This window comes from Megachile rotundata, chromosome 5 (genome assembly GCF_050947335.1).
Source record: "Megachile rotundata isolate GNS110a chromosome 5, iyMegRotu1, whole genome shotgun sequence".
NCBI lineage: Eukaryota > Metazoa > Arthropoda > Insecta > Hymenoptera > Megachilidae > Megachile > Megachile rotundata.
Genome location: NC_134987.1, coordinates 14,391,324 through 14,413,492, shown reverse-complemented (window position 1 = coordinate 14,413,492; position 22,169 = coordinate 14,391,324). Strand labels below are relative to the sequence as shown.

Sequence of the window (22,169 nt, the reverse complement as noted above, 5' to 3'; positions counted from 1 at the left end):
TATTTAAAAATTATGTGAAGTTGAAGTTTGTTTAATACACTATTAAATTATACCTAACAGGAAATAATCCAGACCTAACCTAAAAATAATAAAAGTGACTTCTAACCTAAATCATAGAAAGTCGAGTTGTAAATAATATTTAAGAGTAGCAGCTTCCAATCGAATCTTAATGAACAATCACATTATTGCGAATCGATAATCTTTCATCTTTGAAGAGTTAAATCCTCAGCAATTAAAGCGATAATTAGACCGTACAAAACAGGAAGAACGTTCAACGAAATTACATTCATTATCGCTCACGAAACCGCAATCTTGTTCAGCTTACAGAAAAATGGGTTAATTACAATCCGAGAATCGTTGTTTATTGAAGTTGTTTCGCACTTATTTAGTGACACCACTTAATCACCATTTTAATTGCAATTTAACTCGTTCTCCTCTACTAATTTTCATTCCTTGAAGCGTAATAATTGATACTTAAAAAATTGTTAAAATCTTTGATAAAATTAAAGGGAGTTATTAAAGCTATTAAAGTTGTTATGGAGTTATGGAGGAAGATATTATAATTCAAGAGTTTCTTGTGTTACATTATTCCGTGTGGAGGAGGAACTTTACCTCGAATATTTCCATTATTTGTAATAACATGAATAAATCTTATATAAGACTTATATAATATAGAAGAGACACTGCTCAAGATGGTTACTGTGACGTAAATGCTTTTTGTGTGAAGAAATAAAGGAAATTTTAAGGTTATCACTTTTTCAGACGTGAATTTCCTTTTTAGAAATTAAGCAAAATTAAATCAAACATACATTAATTGATTTTTATGGAAGACAAATATCACATTAAACGAAATTATTTTGTTTAAGAATAATCGTATTATTTAGGTACGTTGATTTCTTCTGTGCATTTAATTATTATATTATAAACAACACATAAGTATATGACAGTAATATGACATATATTAATATTTTGATTACTAATGCTAAAATTCTACAATTTTATTTTTAACAAAACTTTAAGAAAATTTTTATTAATATTAAATTTATGACAGTAATTAGGTGAATACTCTTAAGTTTCTACACATGTAATAACATTTTGTTTACTGGTACTAAAATTCTACAATTCAGCTTTTGATGGTACATACTCACGAGGAGGTTGAGAATCGCTTACTATGCAGAGTGTCCCATATGTTTACCATAACTGCTGAACAACAGGTGATAGAAGACATCTACAATATTAAGCCATTCTCACATCATTCCTTACATAAAATATCAGTGCGAAAAAATTCCCCCTTATCCACTTTCTTCAAAATCTTACTAAAATAAGAACATCTTTGTATGTATACTGAACTACAACTGTAGTAATAATAAAACTGTAATAAGCTCTATAACACCATTTCTAACTAATAATATTTTATCGTCCATTTTGAAATTTGTATTCAGATGATTCTAAAGTAAGAACGCAAGAAATGATAAAATCCTATGTAAATACATTCGCTAACAGAACGAAGATGTTACTATTATCCACAGTACAGAAACTTTCTTTCTTTCTCTCCACAATTGTCCATTTAGTAATTATACTTCGTGATTCGCCAGACAATTTGAAGATTTTCTGTATTTCCTTCGGGAAGTGCATTTGGTAAAAGTATCTACGAGTGTAGATGTAGGTTGTGGATAACTCGCGAGCTCTTCTGTATGGGATAACGTTTTCACGACGTAAAAAATAACGCATTACTACCAGAACATTATCATCCAACAACGGAAAATACTTTGCCTGTGAATTGCTATAAACGTAAAACGTGATATAGCACTCACTATTCATGTTGCATTTATTTCTTTGTCGTCCCTGCGCTTTTGTTTTCTATTGTTTTTATTATTATTTTCGATTTGCTTTCACGCGACCTTCCCTTACGATTTTTATCTTTTACCATATTTTACGATGTGTTTTATTACGGGATACCATTACTGTATAACAGTAGACATTCGATACGCCGTGTTGCTATAGCGCCATATTGATTTATTTCTGCATGCAACGAAAATATTATTTATAATAAAAATTAAACATTTTTACTTTGCTATATTATATATAATTATTTAATACTACGAATACTAAATTTATTATACCGAATTTTGAACAAGTTAAGCACAGAAATAAGGACAGTAAAGATTTTCTAACCTATATTTTTTTACAGCACGAAGTCCATCGAAAGAAAAATTAAAAAATGAAATTAAAAGATATGAGGTTAAAGGTTTTGTATTAATATTATATTTAGTTAAAATTGAGTTTATTTATGTGAAGTTAATATGACATATATGAAATGTTATATCCGTACAGTATTTTATGTAACAGCAGATGTGGAACACAATAAATACAATTTATCCATCCGTTCAATTTTCTTCCTCATATTTTTAAATCAAGTTTTATAAAAAATTTTAAAGAAATTGCAATAAGTCATAAATGAAGTTACAGAGAAATTTAAAAGAATAAATAGTTTAATTATATTGCACTTTATTATTGCAGTGTTGTATATAACTCAGTTTATCGCAGAATTTTATTTCACCTGAGGCGATTTTAATCTAAAGACACGATGAGCTCCCGTTCTTTATTTGCTTCGAATCCATTTACTGTTATCATCGTGATCTTAACATGTTCGTAGAACGGAAACAGCAGAAACGCTGTGTAGCTTGGTTGAATTCAGCCATCGATTTTTCCTTTGAATTTATCGTCTCGCAATCAAGAACTGGGCCGAAAACTTACCCGGAAAATCTTTAAGATCCCATCGAAGTTATTAATTGCCAACAATGTTGGAATCTATCCCATTCCGGTGATTTATATCAATAGTTTTCTATTGGTTTTCGCTGTAATGGGTTGTTCCAAATGTGTTGATTGCTATGATTCCTTTCAATGAAATTTTCAACGATTGTTGAGAATTTAGAGCGTCTGTTTGGCTTATCGTTCATCTGGAACGATTTATCAATTTTTAAGGAATTTCATGACTGAGGAATGGCTCTTTGGAGATTCTCCAGATAAATAACTGCGATAAAATTACTTAGAAGTATGATAAAAGGTAAAAGAAATTTAATAATATTCTGATGGAATAATATTCAAAGAGTAATATTTTTGTTCTCTTCATATTTTTACTTGAAAGGCATATTTAAAAAGAAAATCTCTGTGGAGACTTTGCAACTTGAAATTAAAATTATAAACTCCGAAAAGGACTTTAATTATGGTTATCTCTACTGAGGGTTGCAGAAGAAGTTTATGTAAAATAATAATAGAACAAGTCTAATAAACAATTAGCAAAAAATACTCCATGCTGACATTATTAAGTTAAAAATTTTATGATAAATTAGATATATGCAGATGATATAAATTTGTAAAATAATAATATTTGCAGTAACAGCACTCAAAATTGTACTAATTTGTAGCAGCAATATACTGGCACATATTATAATTTGTAGTAACATCATAATAGCAAATATAATAATTTTCAGTGACAACATATAATTTATTGAGTGCCTGTACATCCAACATGGTTCCAGCTAATATATTTTTCAAAAAACATGTATTGAAAAATATGTAGATATAAAATGTTAACATAGATTAACATCCTCCACAATTTCTTAAAATTCTCACCATATCCCAAAGTACATTTTATTAAGTGCACCCTGTACATCCAGCATCGAGATATTATTTTTCTCGGAGCATCTGCGGTAACAGAGATACTTAGGTGTACCCTTTCAGAACCTCCTCTTGTGTACATTGTTCTCTTTCATAGAAGGTAATCCTACGTTGCCGATCGTGAGTGATCGAGGCAACATAAAACCCGGAAATGTCTTGTTCGATCGCCGTGAAAGAAGTAATTCAGAGAAAGAGACTTCTTCTTCTTCGTTTCACAATGGTCCAGTTCGAAAATCATCTCGTGAAAATTTATCTTGCAGGAAGCTGCTGTATGATGCTCGGAAATGCGCAAGTTCTTGAGCAGAGATCGTCGTCGATGGACCGGGGTTAAACGCCATGGCGAATCAAACGACCAGTTACTATGGGGACGTTTATCAATGGAATAGTACCACTTCGACCACTGAACGAGATACACAGACCGAATATTACCTGCCGAATTGGACGGATCTTGTTTTAGCGGGACTGTTCACCATGTTAATCATCGTCACTATAGTAAGCAACAATCAGACCATTGGGTGTAGTTCAGATTAATACTGCACTGGTGCAATGATGTCACTGTTGGATTAAGCGATAAGCTGTTGCTTTGGGGATTAGGGGAATATTGTAGGAGTTTTTGATCTTTCATATTTTTCAAGTATTTTTTAATTAATTCACAATTTCGCATATTCACAATTTCATATGTTCACATATTCACATATTCACATATTCACATATTCACATATTCACATGTTTACATATTCACATATTCACAATTTCGCATATTCACAATTTCATATGTTCACATATTCACATATTCACATATTCACATATTCACATGTTTACATATTCACATATTCACATATTCACATATTTACATATTCACATATTCACATATTCACATATTCACATATTCACACATTCACACATTCACACATTCACATATTCACATATTCACACATTCACACATTCACATGTTTACATATTCACATATTCACATATTCACATATTCACATATTCACATATTCACATATTCACATACTCACATACTCACATACTCACATACTCACATACTCACATATTCACATACTCACATACTCACATACTCACATATTCACATACTCACATACTCACATATTCATAAATTCTTATAAATTTCCAACTGTTCAACCCCCAAAGTTTCAAATTTACCAAATTCCTCAATCTCTAAATTTGCCAAACCTCCCCCCTCACGGTATCAAAACCTCCAAATTGTAAAATACCCCTAAACCTTGAAATTCCCAAATTTCCACACTCCAAATTCCCAAAATCGTTCGATAAGCATTAACCTTAAGATCTTGGCACACTTCCTGAATCTTCCCTACATTCAAAATGTCTGCCAAGTTTTAAAAAGCCACAAACTTTCGCAATATGTTTACGAGCGCACGTTAGATGAAGATTTGCTATTTGCTTGATTGAAGAATTTAATATTACCGCATCCTATACCATCGCAGAAAAGTGAATCAAAGAAGACATGTTCTCGATTTTTCTTCTGCAAATCAATCCGAAGGCAGAAACTTTTGCATCTCGCCATCTTCCTCGCTCACGTCGCATGATTTCACTGTACTCGAATGTTTCTGTTATTTTTCTCATATCAATGTCCACGAAAAGTGTATTGAAATACGAATTGATATTATCGAATGAATTTGATTTGATTGGCGGTATTTGCTCTGTCTTTTATTGCAAATTTTATGACAGCATGTCGCCCACGGTGCTCGAAACTTTGTGTATGGAGTTGAAATTTTACCTTCAAGTTTCGAAAACGGACGTTTTGCGCGATAGAACGCGAAATCACGCGTATACTACATGTACATATGTGTGTTACCTATACGGTAACTATATGAAAGATTTATAGCGGTTACACAATAGCTATGCCAAGGTAGCTGAAGCTTTAACTTGGAATATCTTTGAAACTGCCAATCACATTGTGAAATGTTTAAAATAATTATTCGATGATGTTGACGTAACTTAATTAAATATTCTTTTAGAATAGAGCTGTATATTTTCTTCGTTCTTTTAATTATTGGTATTTGGATTGTCATTTTTAAATTGTGAAAAATTCTTTCAGTTAATAATTTTTCTCCTCATTGAATCTTTTTAATAACTGTAATATTATTTTAATTTTTTTTAAATATGATACACATGTAGTTAATTATTTAATGAATTATTAAAATTATTAAGTATCATTATTAATTCGAATTAATAAATTATTAACAAAATTATTAAGTTATTACTTAATTATTTTAGGTATATAATTTTAGTAAAAGTGAAATTAATTTTTAAGTGAGAGTAAATATATGTATATCTAAATGTTAGAGAATTCTTGAAACTAGGTTATGTTCGTACTTAAGCAATTTGCTCAGACATCATTACTATTCATTACAGTAATTACTATAATTCATTCTATAAAATATAACAGTGTGTATTCCAAACTAGTATAATATAACATAATACAATAATATAATATATAATATATTATAATAGTATAATGTATTCTCTATGCAATAATAAATTTATTATACACGTAATACATTCGCATCGGAAAACAAGAATCTTCCATTTTCTTAACCAGTTCTTATATAACAATACGTAAATTTGTGGCCAATTATTTGCATACAGTTTCTGAAAATTTCAATTAAAATATATCAATTACGAAAATTATTGTTGCTACTGTTCCAAAGCACATATATTAAAATACCTTTAGATTGCTAAAGTATCCCAATTTACATGAAAAGTAACCCGATGCGAATGTGACAACGTGGTGAATATTTCCTACTAAAATTCGAACCTTCTGTTTTATCACAGGTAGGCAACACACTGGTTATCGCCGCAGTGATAACAACTAGGCGTCTTCGATCCGTAACTAATTGTTTCGTATCCAGTTTGGCCGCCGCGGATTTATTGGTAGGCCTGGCTGTGATGCCGCCAGCAGTACTATTACAGGTATAAAAACGTACTTCAGAATCATGTAAACAATAGGAAGTCATTTGTCAATAAAGTTCACATACTCGTGCATTCGTGAAGTTCATCGCAGCGTATGATAATAATGGACCACAGCACAGGAATGAAAGAAATTTCTCGATAAAATTTACGGTGCCTGAACTCGTTCAAAATGCAGTGTTTTATGGCTGTTGTGTAAATTTAAAATCACCATTACAATCATTTATTAAATCGCTGTCAGACATTAGTTACTCAAACTGTACTGGTTATTCTTTATTAAGGAATAATTGTTATTAAATTGTTATTGATTATCGGTTAATTTGTATTGAAATATTCTTAATCGGTTTTTAGTTGATATGCATTGATGTGCAGTTATTGAATAATAATAGATATTTAAATGTTAAGGATTATTGGTTATAAATATTGAGAGATTATCGGTTATTAATTATTAATTAAGAAGTATTGAAATATTATCGATTACTGGTTGTTGGATAATACGTGTTGAAAGGCTATCGATTACTGATTATTACTGATTATATCTATTATTACTGATTAGTTAATAAATATTATTAGTTGGTGGTTTTTAGTTAATAGGTATTCAAATATTTACTAACAATAGATACATTATTAGTAGCTGATAATTAATAGATATACATATTATTGATCTAATATCAATATAAATACATTCGTATTTAATACTTGTTGTAATTTTTGTATTTGTTAGTTTGTAGTGATAATTACAATATACAATATACATGATAATTATAATATTCCATTTAATAATTAATTCATTATATTTTTTGATACTCATATTAATACATATTAGTACTTTTCAGTAATAATATTTGATAACCATGAAATAATAGTTATACCTTGATATTTTATAGTTATGACTCGACAGTTCATCTGTTGCTACACAGACAACAGCCATTTAAACAGCAGCCATTTGAAATAAGAATTGTAAATTTCTCATTTGCTTTTCGAATGTGTTCACCACTTGACTCAACAACGTCACGTGACAATTACCAACATTGATTCTTCGTTCTTCTTGAAAGGCGAAGAGCAATTTTGCATATAGATTGAAGCCGAGACGACTCATAATGAACGACGCGATCCAATCAACTAAATCCTGTGGAGACGTTTCTTAAAGTCTAAGACTCTCATTGCATTCAGTTACATTTTCTTATTTACGGTGATTACGGACCCAAAATGGCCGCTCACAGAGTTCACGATATCTTCAAATATATTTCATTTTGAATCTATATTTGCACTGAATTAAATATTATTAACAAACATTGCATAGATCTATTTAATTTAAAATTTGCAGTTTAGTAACAATATACAGTTTATAATAATATTTGAATCCCTAATTACAAATAGACTTGATGTATTAATGTCTTGATCTAACATCAATTCTGAAGAAAAATGAAAGAGTAATAATAATTGTATATTTTGTAATAAAAGTATTACAATTTCCATATACATTTTGCAGAAAAATTCTTAATAAAAAAGGAAGTAATTTAGCCATAACTGTTCGTGGCAATCTAAAGCTAAGAATGGAAAGCAATCATAATTTGCACTATCAATTTGGTCCGCAAGTTTTATGGAGAAAATAACATAATGGTCCGAAAGATGTGTTAGTAAATGAAACACACCATGAAGGAATATCAATGAAAATAACGAACGGAGGATATTCTCTAGAGTGCCCTCCTGGCTCGAGAATAATTTACTTCTAGCTTCTTTTTAGCTGACGAGCTTAAGCATTCGGTGCAATTAACGAGGCTCAATTAAGGCTGAATCTGATATAACGCGCCCACTTCACCAAATTGTTCGTTAAATCGTTTCAAATAGCAACATCGAGTACCTGCATACAGAGCAATCTTTATTTTATGGTTTCTCTAGTTTATTATTTCTCATGTTTTTCGATTCGATCTAACGGAAAATAAATATGGCTCTGAAGCGGTCTCGACATCTCCACTTCCAATCCTTGAGGCTCAATTCCTCGGATACATCCATTTACAGATTAAAATAGAACGAGGGAAACGCACAAAAAGAATCTGTAACGCAAATTAGATGTTGCACTGCGATGCAAACCGCGATTGCTTTGAAATACGAAGTCTTTTGTGTTTAACCCTTGGATACCGAAGCCTTGCAAATCTGCATAAAGAAGTGGGTTAACTATGGTAGACCACAGATTTCTAAAATTTACTTTTCCGTATGTGAGATATTTAACTCAAAATTAAAACATTTTTAAGTGTACATTTTATACTTTTAATATCAATAGTTTTTTCATTAATAAATATATTAATTGAAGATGACCAATGATAAGCTATATTGCTATCAATTTAGGAAACAAAATATAAAGTAACAAAAATGAAGGAATTACCTCTGAAATCTCTGGGTAATTATCTCAACTTGAGACAAAAATGAACCTCAAAAATGTAAAAAGAAATTAAAATTTATTAAAGGATATTATTTAGGGGAAATTGATAGTAAAGAATATTAACGTTGAAAGAGAATTTTTTAAGGATCTACTTATATCTGGTAAAATTGATACCAAAAAAAGAAATCATGAACAAATTGCATAAAACATAACCTCAAATCAGTGTCCTCCATGTAGCAGAAAATATACGACGTCTCAAATGAAATTAAAAACAATAATTATTGTTTCAACAATAAAATAGCATCACTTAATAAAAAGTAATCATGATAAGCAAAGTACGATAACGAAGGAAACGAACAAATATTAACTGTTTAATTAATTACAAATATTAAGTGTTTAAATATATCTTTAAATATGTACATTTAAATATATCTTTCCCATTTCTTTTTCCTTTGTTCTTCTCTATCCCTATCCATTGTTTCATCAACATTCGTATCCATTCTTTGTATCATTTCCGTATCCATTCAGAGTGTCTACTATCCATTCACCCCTGCTTCAAAAAAAATTAAAAAATAATTGGAAGTAGGCAATCCCTTGGAGAGGTACAAAATATTGAAACATGGGGACACTGGTTAGTTCACTTAGGGATTTATGACTTAAGCAACACATTAGTTTAATCGAACAAATTTGTCGAAGCTCACAGGTGGTACTTGGGAGTTGGGCGAAGTACTCTGCGACTCGTGGGTCTCCCTTGACATTCTTCTTTGTACTGCCAGTATTCTGTCATTATGCGCCATATCTATAGACAGGTAAGTTTATACATAATTGTTTATAAGCTAGACGTAAATAACTGTTGCACTTAAGATCAAAGATATACTCTCGTTACACTGCTATTACACTGTCTAATGAAACAATTGTTGGAGCTGACAATATATCCTTTTGATCAGCAAGTCTTTTGTATTGCGAAAGTCTGCTTATTACGTGTGTTTTTCAACACATGTTACAAATTCCTTATATGTTACAATTTCCTTAGGTATTACAATTTTTTATGTTACAATTTCCTTAGGTATTACAATTTTTTATGTTACAATTTCCTTAGGTGTTACAATTTTTTATGTTACAATTTACTTACATGCTATATGTGCAATTTTTTAAAGATAAAGTTTGTTAGTAATAATATACTTGACACAATTATTAATAAAATTGTAAATAATAGATTTGAGGATTTTCAAGAGAAAGAAACCATTTTTAGAGTATTTCCTTCCAAACAATGTTTTTAATATCAATTTTATTGCGAATTCTGATAGTAGCCTTTGATGTACAGGAAAAAACGAGAATTGAGTTGTCGAACCGCGGAAAGAGACAATTGATGTTTCATCGATTCTCGTATCTAGTGTCACCTCTATTTTTTCGTGATGAAAAATGGTTGTGTTGACGTTAAGCTAATTTTGTGCCTTTACAGTAAATATATAAAACTTTATATAAACAGCAATAAATAAAAATGCACAATATCTTAGGCATACAAAGATAAATCTCATCATAGATAAAGAAAAATATGATGATTTAATAATACATATTTTTACAAAAATATACAGATTTTTACATAATATAGTGATCATTCAATGGTACCTGCTCTAAGTTTCTATACAATTCCACCTAAAATGCATATGTGTTCCATAACTTATTTTATAAAAATCTATAATTGCATTTGTTATTTAAATTTTGTTAAATTTGTTTGTATTCTTAGTAACAACATAATATTTGAAGAACTAAATAAAATACTTGCAACTGCGTTTTAAAGTTTCGACCAACAGATGATTTTAATTATTGTTTTTTAATGAAACGAAATAAACAGTGGTCACTAATGAGGACATCATCGCTAATGGGTACATTTACTTCAATAAATAATTTTATTTCGTGTTCTCATTAATAATGAAAAATAAGAAGTATTCGAAACTTTGAAATATCAAACTGAAAGGTGATATAAATTAATTTTGTTACCGAGTAAGTAATTTTGAAAATCGATATTTTAAATTAAAAAACTTTAATAAAATCATATCATTTTATGAAATTAAAAAACTTCAACAAAATCAAGTTATTTTACAAAATCAAGAGAAGGAAATGAAAATATTTTCTCTCATAACCTAGATGTAAAAGAATGTCTTATATAAACGCTAGCTCTGCGTCTTAAAATTAACCCGCAGTTGAAGCAAGTGTTTCCGGAGGCATAATCAGCACATTCACACAGTACCCACATTTCGTACACGAAACACTGCATCCACCCTTCTCTTCTTTTGACATTAGCTATTACTCTCGAAACAAAAGCATCGGTATGCTTCAGAATATTCCAAACTACATTAATCTTCGGTGTTCTGAATTAGCAACATGGCGTTAAAATCTAAAGTTTCATGTCACATCCTCGAAATGTTCATAGAATTGACAGGAAATTGCAAATTAATATGGAAACGAGTTCATGTGATTTACATCGAGATTTTGATATATTTTAACTGTGATTACAATTGAATATTTAGTGAAAAGGTTGTAATGCACGTTGTAGTGTTGTTATGGAGTGAAATATACATTTTGGAAAAGTAGGTAAGAGGTTAGGTTAGGTTTAGATAATTAGGTTATTATATTGTAGGATGTTATAAATTAAATGATTTTTGTAGATTTATAGTTACTTTGATATATGAAATTATTTATATTAGTTCAAATTTACTATTTGAAAATGTAAATTGACTACACTATTTCAAATCTACTACTTGAAAATGTAAATTATGTATACTACTTCAAACCTGTTGTTGGATAATATAAATTGTTTATACCACATCAAACTTAGTACTTGAAAGTATAAATTGTCTACCCTATTTCAAATTAACTATTTGAAAATATAAATTGTCTACACTATTTCAAATCTACTACTTGAAAATGTAAATTGTGTATACTACTTCAAACCTGCTGTTGGAAAATATAAATTGTCTACACTGTTTCAAATCTACTACTTGAAAATGTAAATTATGTATACTACTTCAAACTTGTTGTTGGAAAATATAAATTGTCTATACTATATCAAACCTAGTACTTGAAAGTATAAATTGTCTACACTATTTCACTACTTCTACATTACAACTATATGTATACATATGTTCTTCACGCTAAAATAGTAATGTATTGAATCCTCATCACCCATCGTTTTCAAATAAAAATCCAGCAAATATTTTCACCTAGGAATCCATAAAATATTTTCACCTAGGAATCCATAAAATATTTTCACCTAGGAATCCATAAAATATTTTCAACTAGATAGGTAAGCAAAATTGAAATGGAACATAAAAATTTGCCAGAGGTGCTTTTAATTTCCAACCATGACCTAGCAACGTATCCTCAAGCATAGATCGATACAAAGCGCGTATACAGGAAAAAACCTCATACGTGATCTGCCAGTTAATTTGTAATAAAACCGCGTTTTCTTCTTGTTAACAGAAAATCTCCTTTAAAGTTCGCACGATCTTCTTTCTCCAACGTTCTCGTCAACTAAACGGGAAATTTGTACTCGTGAAATTCGATAGGACGTTCTATACATGGCGCATAGGAAAATATCACCGAAGGTAATCTCGTTTCGTTTACGTGCCACGATTTCGAGAACGGGGCAAACCGTTGTAAATAGGCTTTTAGGTTTCAGAAATTTCGGTACAAGATATTTATGGGAAATCTGTAACATTCGTTTTGTGGAGGAAAGGTTAAAGGAGCTGATTGTTATAAATGATTCGTGATTTATTATTCGAACGCGTGAAAGGAAATGTTCTTGTTAAATTTTTTTTCTTTGGGCCTTCTTTGGAAAATGAAGGGACAATAGGAAAGAAAGGATAATGTTATATATATTTAACATTTTTTAATTTTCAAGTTTGTTGGACTGTTAAACTGAATTTTAAAATTTACAAATTCTGATATTAACAAATTTTTATATTGTCAGATTTGTAAATTATCAAATATTAAAATCTAGGAATTGGCAAATTATTGAATTCACAAATTACCACATTTCTGAATCTAATAAATTTTCAAACTTTCAAATTTTTATGCCATTAAACTCTCGAGATAGTAAATGTCTATACAGGGTGACTCACAAGTAGTGTAGGACCGTGAAATGGGGAGTAGCCGATGTACGGACCAATCAGAGCGCGAGGATTACGCATGCGCAGACGCGAGAGCGACAGCTTTCAACCTAGTGGCTGAGTGGGCGTAGTCCTCGCGTTCTGATTGGTCCGTACGTCAGCTACTCCCCATTTCACGGTGCTACACTAGTCGTGAAACACCCTGTACTGTAAAATTCTCAAATTATCAAACTTTTATATCGTCAAATTTTCAAATTAACAAATATCTAATTCCACAAATTCTCAAATTATCAAATTCTTATATTCATAAATTCTCAAATTACCAAAATTTGTACATTATGGAATTCTCAAATCACAAATTCCTAACTCTAAAAATTCTGAAATTACCAAACTCATATATCATTGCACCCCTTATCAAATTTCTTCATTATCAAATCCTGAAAGAACCCAACATTTCACTCTCAAATTCCCAAACACTGAAGTTTAAATAACTGAAATCACAAAAATTGAATAATATCTGCTAGTTGATACTAACATGTTGATATTAACATGAATCACTAAATCAGTTATCCTCACTCAATCTCATCAACCAACCACTAACAATATTTACCTCTCCATTTTTTAAAATACGTCCAAATTAATTTTTCTCTCTATTGCAAAATCGAACACTTTTTATAAAATATTTTCTACAGAAATAAAATATCTAAAAGCAGATTTATTTTCCTTCGAAGGTACCTAGCCGTAACTCAACCGTTGATATACAGTCGACGACGGCGAAGCAAAAGATTAGCTGGTTTGATGATTGTGGCTGTATGGGTGTTAGCTGGTGCTATAACAAGTCCACCTTTACTAGGATGCTTTCCACGGGCGACAAATCGTGACAGTAAAAAATGCTCGTACAATATGGACTCCTCGTACGTGATATTTTCCGCTATGGGTTCGTTTTTTTTGCCCATGCTGGTAATGCTTTACGTATACGGGCGGATATCCTGTGTGATCGCCAGCCGACATAGAAACCTCGAAGCCACCGAGAGCGAAAATACGCGACCACGAAGAAATGTTTTGGTAAGATTATTTTCAAACATTTTATTATTTTTGTTTGATGTACGGTCAGGAGATAACTTTGGGTATTGGAAATTAAATAAGGGGAAATGTGGTGGAATGTTTTTCTTTTGAACATTGTGTGAATATTGGTTGATTAGTAGTGTGGAGGTGGAATGATTGGGATGCATAAGGTTAAAATGGTCTTTTTGTTGCTGTTTTAATTAATTCTATGTGAATGGGGTTTTCAAATTTTCAATTGGTATAATTTTCAAGGTTTTGAGTTTTTATATTTGCAAATTTCTATATTTTGAAATGTTGGTTAGCAAGAGTTCTATTTCTCAAATTTTCAAATTTTCAAATTTCCAAATTTCCAAATTCCTAAATTCCCCAAATTCCACAAAATTCTCAAATTCCCCAAACTTCCAAAATCCCAAATTCCCCAAATTCCAAATTCGCCAAATTCCAAATTCGCCAAATTCCAAATTCGCCAAATTCCAAATTCCCCAAATTCCAAATTCCCCAAATTCCCCAAATTCCAAATTCCCCAAATTCTAAATTCCCCAAATTCCAAATTCCCCAAATTCCAAATTCCCCAAATTCCAAATTCCCCAAATTCCAAATTCCCCAAATTCCAAATTCCTCAAATTCCAAATTCCCCAAATTCCAAATTCCCCAAATTCCAAATTCCCCAAATTCCAAATTCCTCAAATCCCAAATTCTCCAAATCCAAAATTCCCCAAATCAAAAATTCCCCAAATTCCAAATTCCCCAAATCCAAAATTCTCCAAATCCAAAATTCCCCAAATCAAAAATTCCCAAAATTCCAAATTCCACAAATCCCAAATTCCCCACATCTCAAATTCCCCAAATTCCAAATTCATTAATAATTTATGAATGTAAATGCAAGCAAAAATTGTATCTATATAAGACTACATTTTGTGCATAGATATTTTCTCAGAAGTATCGAGGAACTTTTTTTTTACTTAAATGGAGGAGCACAGTTCTATTTGAAATTCCAGCTGATTCATTGACTGCTGGAATGAATCGAACACAGATTTTAGTTTGAATGGAAAGAACGAGGAGCTCGTGTAAATGAGAAATCGATTGGCAATTTGAATCCATTGATACTAATGCTTATAAACCTGTTAAGACGGCACCGTTCGAAGGCTTTGCTACTGCTAAATGCGAAACTCATGAATATGTATTTATGTGCACATTTAACATATTCAATTCAATACTGCTTTTGATATCAATATTGTATTCTACTTTGATTTATATGATTTTATTGTGAGAAAAAAATCAAATTTTTCTTCAATTTTAAAAAGTACTAAACTGTTAAAATTCAAATTTCTAAATTCCTAAACTTCTACATTTCTAAATTTTTGAATTTCTAATAATATACAAATATGAACTCATAATTTCTTCCATGTAAACAGACATTCCTCCGTGCGACGAAAGCAATCATACATAACAGGTCTCATATTGAAGCCAACTTAATAAACCATCTGTTCATACATTCAGTTATTTCTTCCTCGAGATAAAAGTATGCACAATGACTTTAATAAAAGTCGATGTACATGAGCGAATACTAACTTTTATTTCTCCTCGACTCATTATTAAAATTTCTCAAGGGGGATTTCATTCGATGGAACTTCTTTAATGAAATGAAAAATATTTGTAGGGGAAAGTTATTATCTAACTGACTATTACTTCCTTGAATAAACACTGAAAATTCTTATGAATTGTTGACTCCCTCTTTTCAATCATTCGTATATTTTAAAATCGATATTAAAATTTTTGAGGTTATAATAAATAAGTCAATTAAAATTGAGAGTTCATATTAAAGAATTTTTGAGTGAATGGATTTTTTGGATGTTTAGTAAGTGAAAAGATGTGATGTGTACAGTTTGTAAATACAACCCTTCGTTGTTTCAACCTGAGCTTCCGGTAGAAAATTGTGACCACCATTTTTTAAATAATAATTCGTAGTACGTTAAGAATGAATTGTGTACAATTAAATTGACGTATTAGTAAATGTTAAGCTAAGTTACATAAAGCTGTACAAAATCCAAACAATTTAGTTGAATTATTTTTAAGAAAAATGTGGAGTCACATTCATAGGATTGATAAAGTTCAAACTATGAAAAATCTTAGGGAACAAAGAAAAATAAAAAGAACTACCCAAATACAAAAAATGCACAATTACTAATAATATAATTTACATAACAGGGTAACTCGTTAAATTACTATTAAACAATTGAACTATGTCAACGATCCCCTTTTCCAAACACGTACTACAAATTAATTGCAAACTTTCAAATGTAAAAATTTCTGAATTAACCTAAAAATTGTGCTATACATCACTAACTCTCATATGTACTCTCACATCATCCCCTTAAGATGCACATTATATTACAAATAAAATTCTAACAAAAAATAAATATAACTATCATGAAAATTTTTAATAACATTTAAATTTTTTTAAGTTGAAACGAAGAAATACTACCGGACGTAATTTTCAACAGTTCAAATATGGCAGTAAAAAGTACCTCATTTCGTCTTTGTACAATTGTCCTTTGAAGTCCCGATTGTAGTCTGTGCGCCATTGTCTCGATTCGGCTCCGCCATTCGATAGTTAATTAACCGCGCGCACGCATTCAAATTAGCGATGATTGCAGATCGAACGAGCGAAGAGTATCAGAGTACGAAGAACGGAATGTGTGACCGGAAGTGTGACTTATGACAGGGGCTCTGACGAAGTGGAACCTTCGACGACCAGCAAGAAGCCCGGAATAGTACGCAGTCATCAGCAGAGCTGCATTAACAGAGTTGCGAGGGAAACAAAAACAGCTGGCACTTTGGCAGTGGTCGTAGGTGGATTTGTAGCTTGTTGGCTACCCTTTTTCATTCTGTACTTGGCCACTCCTTTTATGCCCATGGCGCCACCGGATATCCTTATGCCGGCACTCACTTGGCTAGGTAGCTATGTTCATATTTCTATGTGTTGGGAAGGTTGTCAGGGATCTGGGTATTATCTTCTTAAGTAGTTTATTGTTACAGAAATATTTTTTGTAGTCTTAAGGAATTTTCAAATTATCAAATTTTTGTGTTGTCGAATTTCTAGCTTTATTTTCAAATTATCTGTATCTTGATATTGTTGAATTCTTAAATTACTAAGTTTGTATGTTATCAAGTTCTCAAATACTGCTAGTTTTTTCATTTTTAAATTCTTTCGTTTTCTAAGTCTTTTCACATTTTGCAGTTTTGAAATTTTCAAATTACCACGTTTTTAAATTTTCATATTTTCTAATTTTTAGTTCCCATATTCTCAAATTTCCAAAACACCAAATTCCCACATTTCCAAATTCTCACATTACCAAATACCTAAATTCCCTAATCCCTGATTTCCCGAATTTCCCAAATTTCCCAAATTTCCAAATTTCCAAATTCCCAAACTCCCAAATTCCCAAATTCTCGAATCCCCAAATTCTCAAATCCCCAAATTCTCAATTTCCCAAATTCCCAAATACCCAAATTCCCAAATTCCCAAATTCCCAAACTCCCAAATTCTCGAATCCCCAAATTCTCTAATCCCCAAATTCTTAGATCTCCAAATTCTCAAATCCCCAAATTCTCAATTTCCCAAATTCCCAAATACCCAAATTTCCAAATTCCCAAATTCCCAAACTCCCAAATTCTCAAATTCCCAAATTCTCGAATCCCTAAATTCTCTAATCCCCAAATTCTCAAATCCCCAAATTCCCAAATTCCCAAATTCCCAAACTCCCAAATTCTCAAATTCCCAAATTCTCGAATCCCCGAATTCTCAAACCCCAAATTCTTAGATCCCCAAATTCTCAAATCCCCAAAATCTGAATTTCCCAAATTCCCAAATTCCCAAATACCCAAATTCCCAAATTCCCAAATTCCCAAACACCCAAACTCCCAAATTCTCAAATTCTCAAATCCCCCAAACAGTAACATTCAACATTCTAATATTATGTCTCACTATTTACATTAATTTATATTTCGACAAAAATTGATTAATTTCAATCATTTTAATCATAACAACAATTTTATAGAAAATGGAGTGAAAATTTTACGCGTCTGTATGTATAAAGAAAATGAAATTGTATTTTTAAAGTTGCACGCGGCAGTTTAATGAAAATTTAAATGGGACAAACGGCACACTAGCGTCGTAAAAACATTAAATTATAAACAAACAACCGTATAATGTGTGGGATTAAAACCGCAGCATGAACTTCCACGCGTGCGTCTTCACATTCGTTATCTGTAATTGTGTTTCCGTTTATAACTTATAAGATTAAGTTAACTTTCGTTTTCCATAGCGATCCCAAGATAAAATTGAATACCTGTTTCATCGTCATTTCTTTTTTATCTTTCAAAAGCAAGTACGGAAACTTCGAAACTTTAATTACTCGAGTTTAAATCTTGAACGGCAAAGCTGGGTTAATCGTGACCCGAACTTGGTAAAATGTATACAGCGTTACTTTAATTAAAATTAAAAACGGAAGATGCTTTTTGCATCGAAAAATGATGCTTGGAATAATTTAAATATCAAGGAATGATAATGAGAAGTGTTCATCTAGGAGGACAATTTTTTTTTAATATTTAATATTTAAATAATTGTGATATTTAATAAATTTATAATACTACAGAATTTTAATATTTAAATTATTCATATCAATTAGATTTTTCAATGTAAAAAAAATTATTAGCTTTTAATTTTAATTAATTCAATGTTTTGTAGGTTTTATCATAATTTGATTAGAAATAATACTAAATAAAAATTGACAATTTGTGAATGAATGTTACAGTAGACTCTCGTTATATTTCCACTAATAGGAGATTTTTAAAAGTGATAATAAATTGAATTATAGAAAAAGGAAATAGAATTGTACTTTTTAGGTTAACACTTTAATGGCCGCTCACGCGTGCGTGACGATTGATGAACGTAGATGGTGCTTTAATAATTATCTCACAAAGAAGAAAATTAAATTTGTTGTATTAAATGTGTCGTAATTGTATGTTCGCATACGTTGAATTATTTCATGAATTTACACAAAGTTTTCATAAATTAAATCTTTAGAAATATTGCTTGACGACATGACTACGTAGGCGGCCATTAAAGTGTTAATAAAATTATATGAAGTTTAATATAGTGACATGTATTTAAAATTAGTATGATAGAGTTATATTTAGAATTCGTGCAATACAGTTATATTCAGGATTAGTTCAATAAAGTTACGTTTAAAATTATTTTAATAGAATTATATTTAAAATTAGTTTAACAACATTATATTTAAATTTTGGTTCAATACAATTATATGTAAAATTAGTTTAATAGAATTGTATTTAAAATTAATTTAATAGAATTACATTTAAAATTAGTTTAACATTCTTTAACAATTAGTAAAATTTGTTTACAATTTATAAAAATTAGTTTAACATTAGTTTGACAATTTTTAAAATTAGTTTAAAAATTCGCATATAAAATGGCAATATAACAAGAGTATATTGTGTTCAGAACTATGGATTAAGAATCCATGATAATTATAATTAGGTTCAAGTTTAAGTTTGATGATTTAACAAGGTTTTACTGATTAATTTCAGGTTGGATCAATTCAGCCATAAATCCATTCATCTACGCTTTTTACTCAGCCGACTTTCGGCTGGCATTCTGGCGACTGACGTGTCGAAAATGCTTCAAGAATCGAAGTAATCTGGACCGGAGTAATCGAAAATTACCAACCGCCGGTACTTGGAAGAAAGAAGCATCGAGAACGTGAAGATCGAAGACTAAAATCACTGTGATTTCTCTAAAAGTGCGAAATTAATCGTTCATTTTATTTATTTTAGATGTACACTGTCGTTCGGTTCTTTTCTACTACCTGAGTACTCGAAAATATACAACTATATTGTAAAGTGCGAATTTAATTATTCGAAATACTCTTAAGATTTTGGAACTGTTTAATTTTGATCAATTTTAACCTTTAGAGTACCTAGCAGACCATACTTTTTATGTAATAATGAATTAATTGGAAATTCGAAGTTTTCTATAGAAAAATTTTACTCCCCAATTCTCCAAATTCGCAGTTTTCTAATTATCCAGTTGTCGAACTCCCAAATTTCCAAATTCCTAAATTCCCAAATTCCTTAATTCTCCAAATACCCAATTCCCCAAATCTTCGATAGACCAATTACTCAGTTCCTAAACTCCCAAACTCTCAAAGTCCCAAACTCTCAAAGTCCCAAACTCCCAAACTCCCAAACTCTCAAAGTCCCAAACTCCCAAACTCTCAAACTCTCAAACTCTCAAGCTCCCAAACTCCCAAACTCCCAAATTCCAAAACTCTCAAAGTCCCAAACTTCCAAACTTCCAAACTCCCAAACTCCCAAACTCCCAAACTATCAAAGTCCCAAACTCCCAAACTCCCAAACTCTCAAAGTCCCAAACTCCCAAACTCCCAAACTCTCAAGCTCCCAAACTCCCAAACTCCCAAACTCTCAAGCTCCCAAACTCCCAAACTCCCAAACTCCCAAACTCCCAAATTCCAAAACTCTCAAAGTCCCAAACTTCCAAACTCCCAAACTCTCAAGCTCCCAAACTCCCAAACTCCCAAACTCCCAAACTCCCAAATTCCAAAACTCTCAAAGTCCCAAACTTCCAAACTTCCAAACTCCCAAATTCCCAAACTCTCAAAGTCCCAAACTCCCAAACTCCCAAATTCTCTAGTTCACCAAATCCCCAAATTCCCAAATCCCCAATTCCCCAATTCCCCAATTCCCCAATTCCCCAAATCTCCAATTCCCCAAATCCCCAATTCCCCAATTCCCCAAATCTCCAATTTCCCAAATCCTCAATTCCCCAATTACCCAGTTCCCAAACTCCCAAATGTCCAAATTCCCAAATTTCCAAACTCTCAATTTGTCAAACTCCAAAATTCTCCAATTAGGCGAAAATGACAGACGAACGTCTCGAGAAATAGTGCGAATTGCGTTCAGCAGTTGTTATCGTCATTATTATCCTCATTTGCCGAAATGTAACTGGAAGTGTTCACGGTGGTGAACCTTTACTTTGGGTCACGCGCCAACTCGTGGGTTGACATCTGTACGTCTCTAGTACTCTAAGGGTTAAAACTGTTTTCGGTTCCACTGGTTGTTTCAACATACTATAGAATAATGTATCGACAAACTTTTTAATCAATTTCTACCGTTTTGAAAGTCATGCTAGTTTTTAGTGTTCCGACTAAAAAAGGAACACTAACCCATGAAACTGTGTTCTCCAAAAGAAGGAACATTCGTAAAATAAAATTCTACACTTGCTAGAAACCACCGATACAAATAAATAATCGATCGTAGATGAAAATAGTCTTCCTTCGTCATTGAAATAATTTGTCTGTATTTATCGACGCATAATTGATCTGTAAATGTAGAAAGTACGCAAGTATACGGATTTTATAATGTCCCGCTGGTCTGTTTTACTTAAATCCTTGTCACCTTCAGCGTGCTATTCGAAACGAGCTCTAATTACGTGTACACCGAACTCGTATGCCGGTGTTGTTGTAAATTAGCACAGCGAAGAATTAATTAGCTGCTTAGCCACAATGGTCTGCTTGTTAAGAGCTTTCGCGGCTTCGCTTTGTAGCTGTCTTCTGCAAATGGAGGCTACGCGTTGTCATGGAAATTTAAACGCGCCATAACGGTGAGTATCTTCAAATATTTGACATTTTTTTGTTGTCGAATTTTTGGATCTAGGAATTCTTCAGTTATTGAATTTTCGTATTGTCCAATTTCCAACTCCATTTTTAAATTATATTGATACTGTCAAATTTTTAAGATGCCAATTTTGTATGTTATCAAATTTGATAATACTGATGATTTTTTAATTTTTTAAATTCTTTAATTTTCTGAGTGTTTTCGGGTTTTGAAGTTTTGAAATTTTCGAGTGACCACATTTTCGAATTTTCATA

The 22,169-nt window shown here is 31.3% G+C and overlaps 1 protein-coding gene across 5 annotated transcripts in view; it reads left to right on the top strand.

The window, feature by feature from the left end:
* The window catches only part of LOC100880189 (putative G-protein coupled receptor No18), a 105,936-nt gene extending 84,272 nt beyond the window's left edge, over positions 1-21,664 (top strand). For all 5 annotated transcript variants that reach the window (XM_003702651.3, XM_076531739.1, XM_076531741.1 and 2 more), the window contains 6 exons: positions 3,942-4,173; positions 6,502-6,639; positions 9,716-9,828; positions 13,863-14,196; positions 16,854-17,154; positions 19,810-21,664. In XM_003702651.3, coding sequence (XP_003702699.1) covers positions 4,018-4,173; positions 6,502-6,639; positions 9,716-9,828; positions 13,863-14,196; positions 16,854-17,154; positions 19,810-19,985 — 1,218 coding nt within the window. In that variant the 5' untranslated portion in view covers positions 3,942-4,017 and the 3' untranslated portion in view covers positions 19,986-21,664. The remainder of the gene's footprint in view (positions 1-3,941; positions 4,174-6,501; positions 6,640-9,715; positions 9,829-13,862; positions 14,197-16,853; positions 17,155-19,809) is intronic.
* The last annotated feature ends 505 nt before the right edge of the window (positions 21,665-22,169 follow it).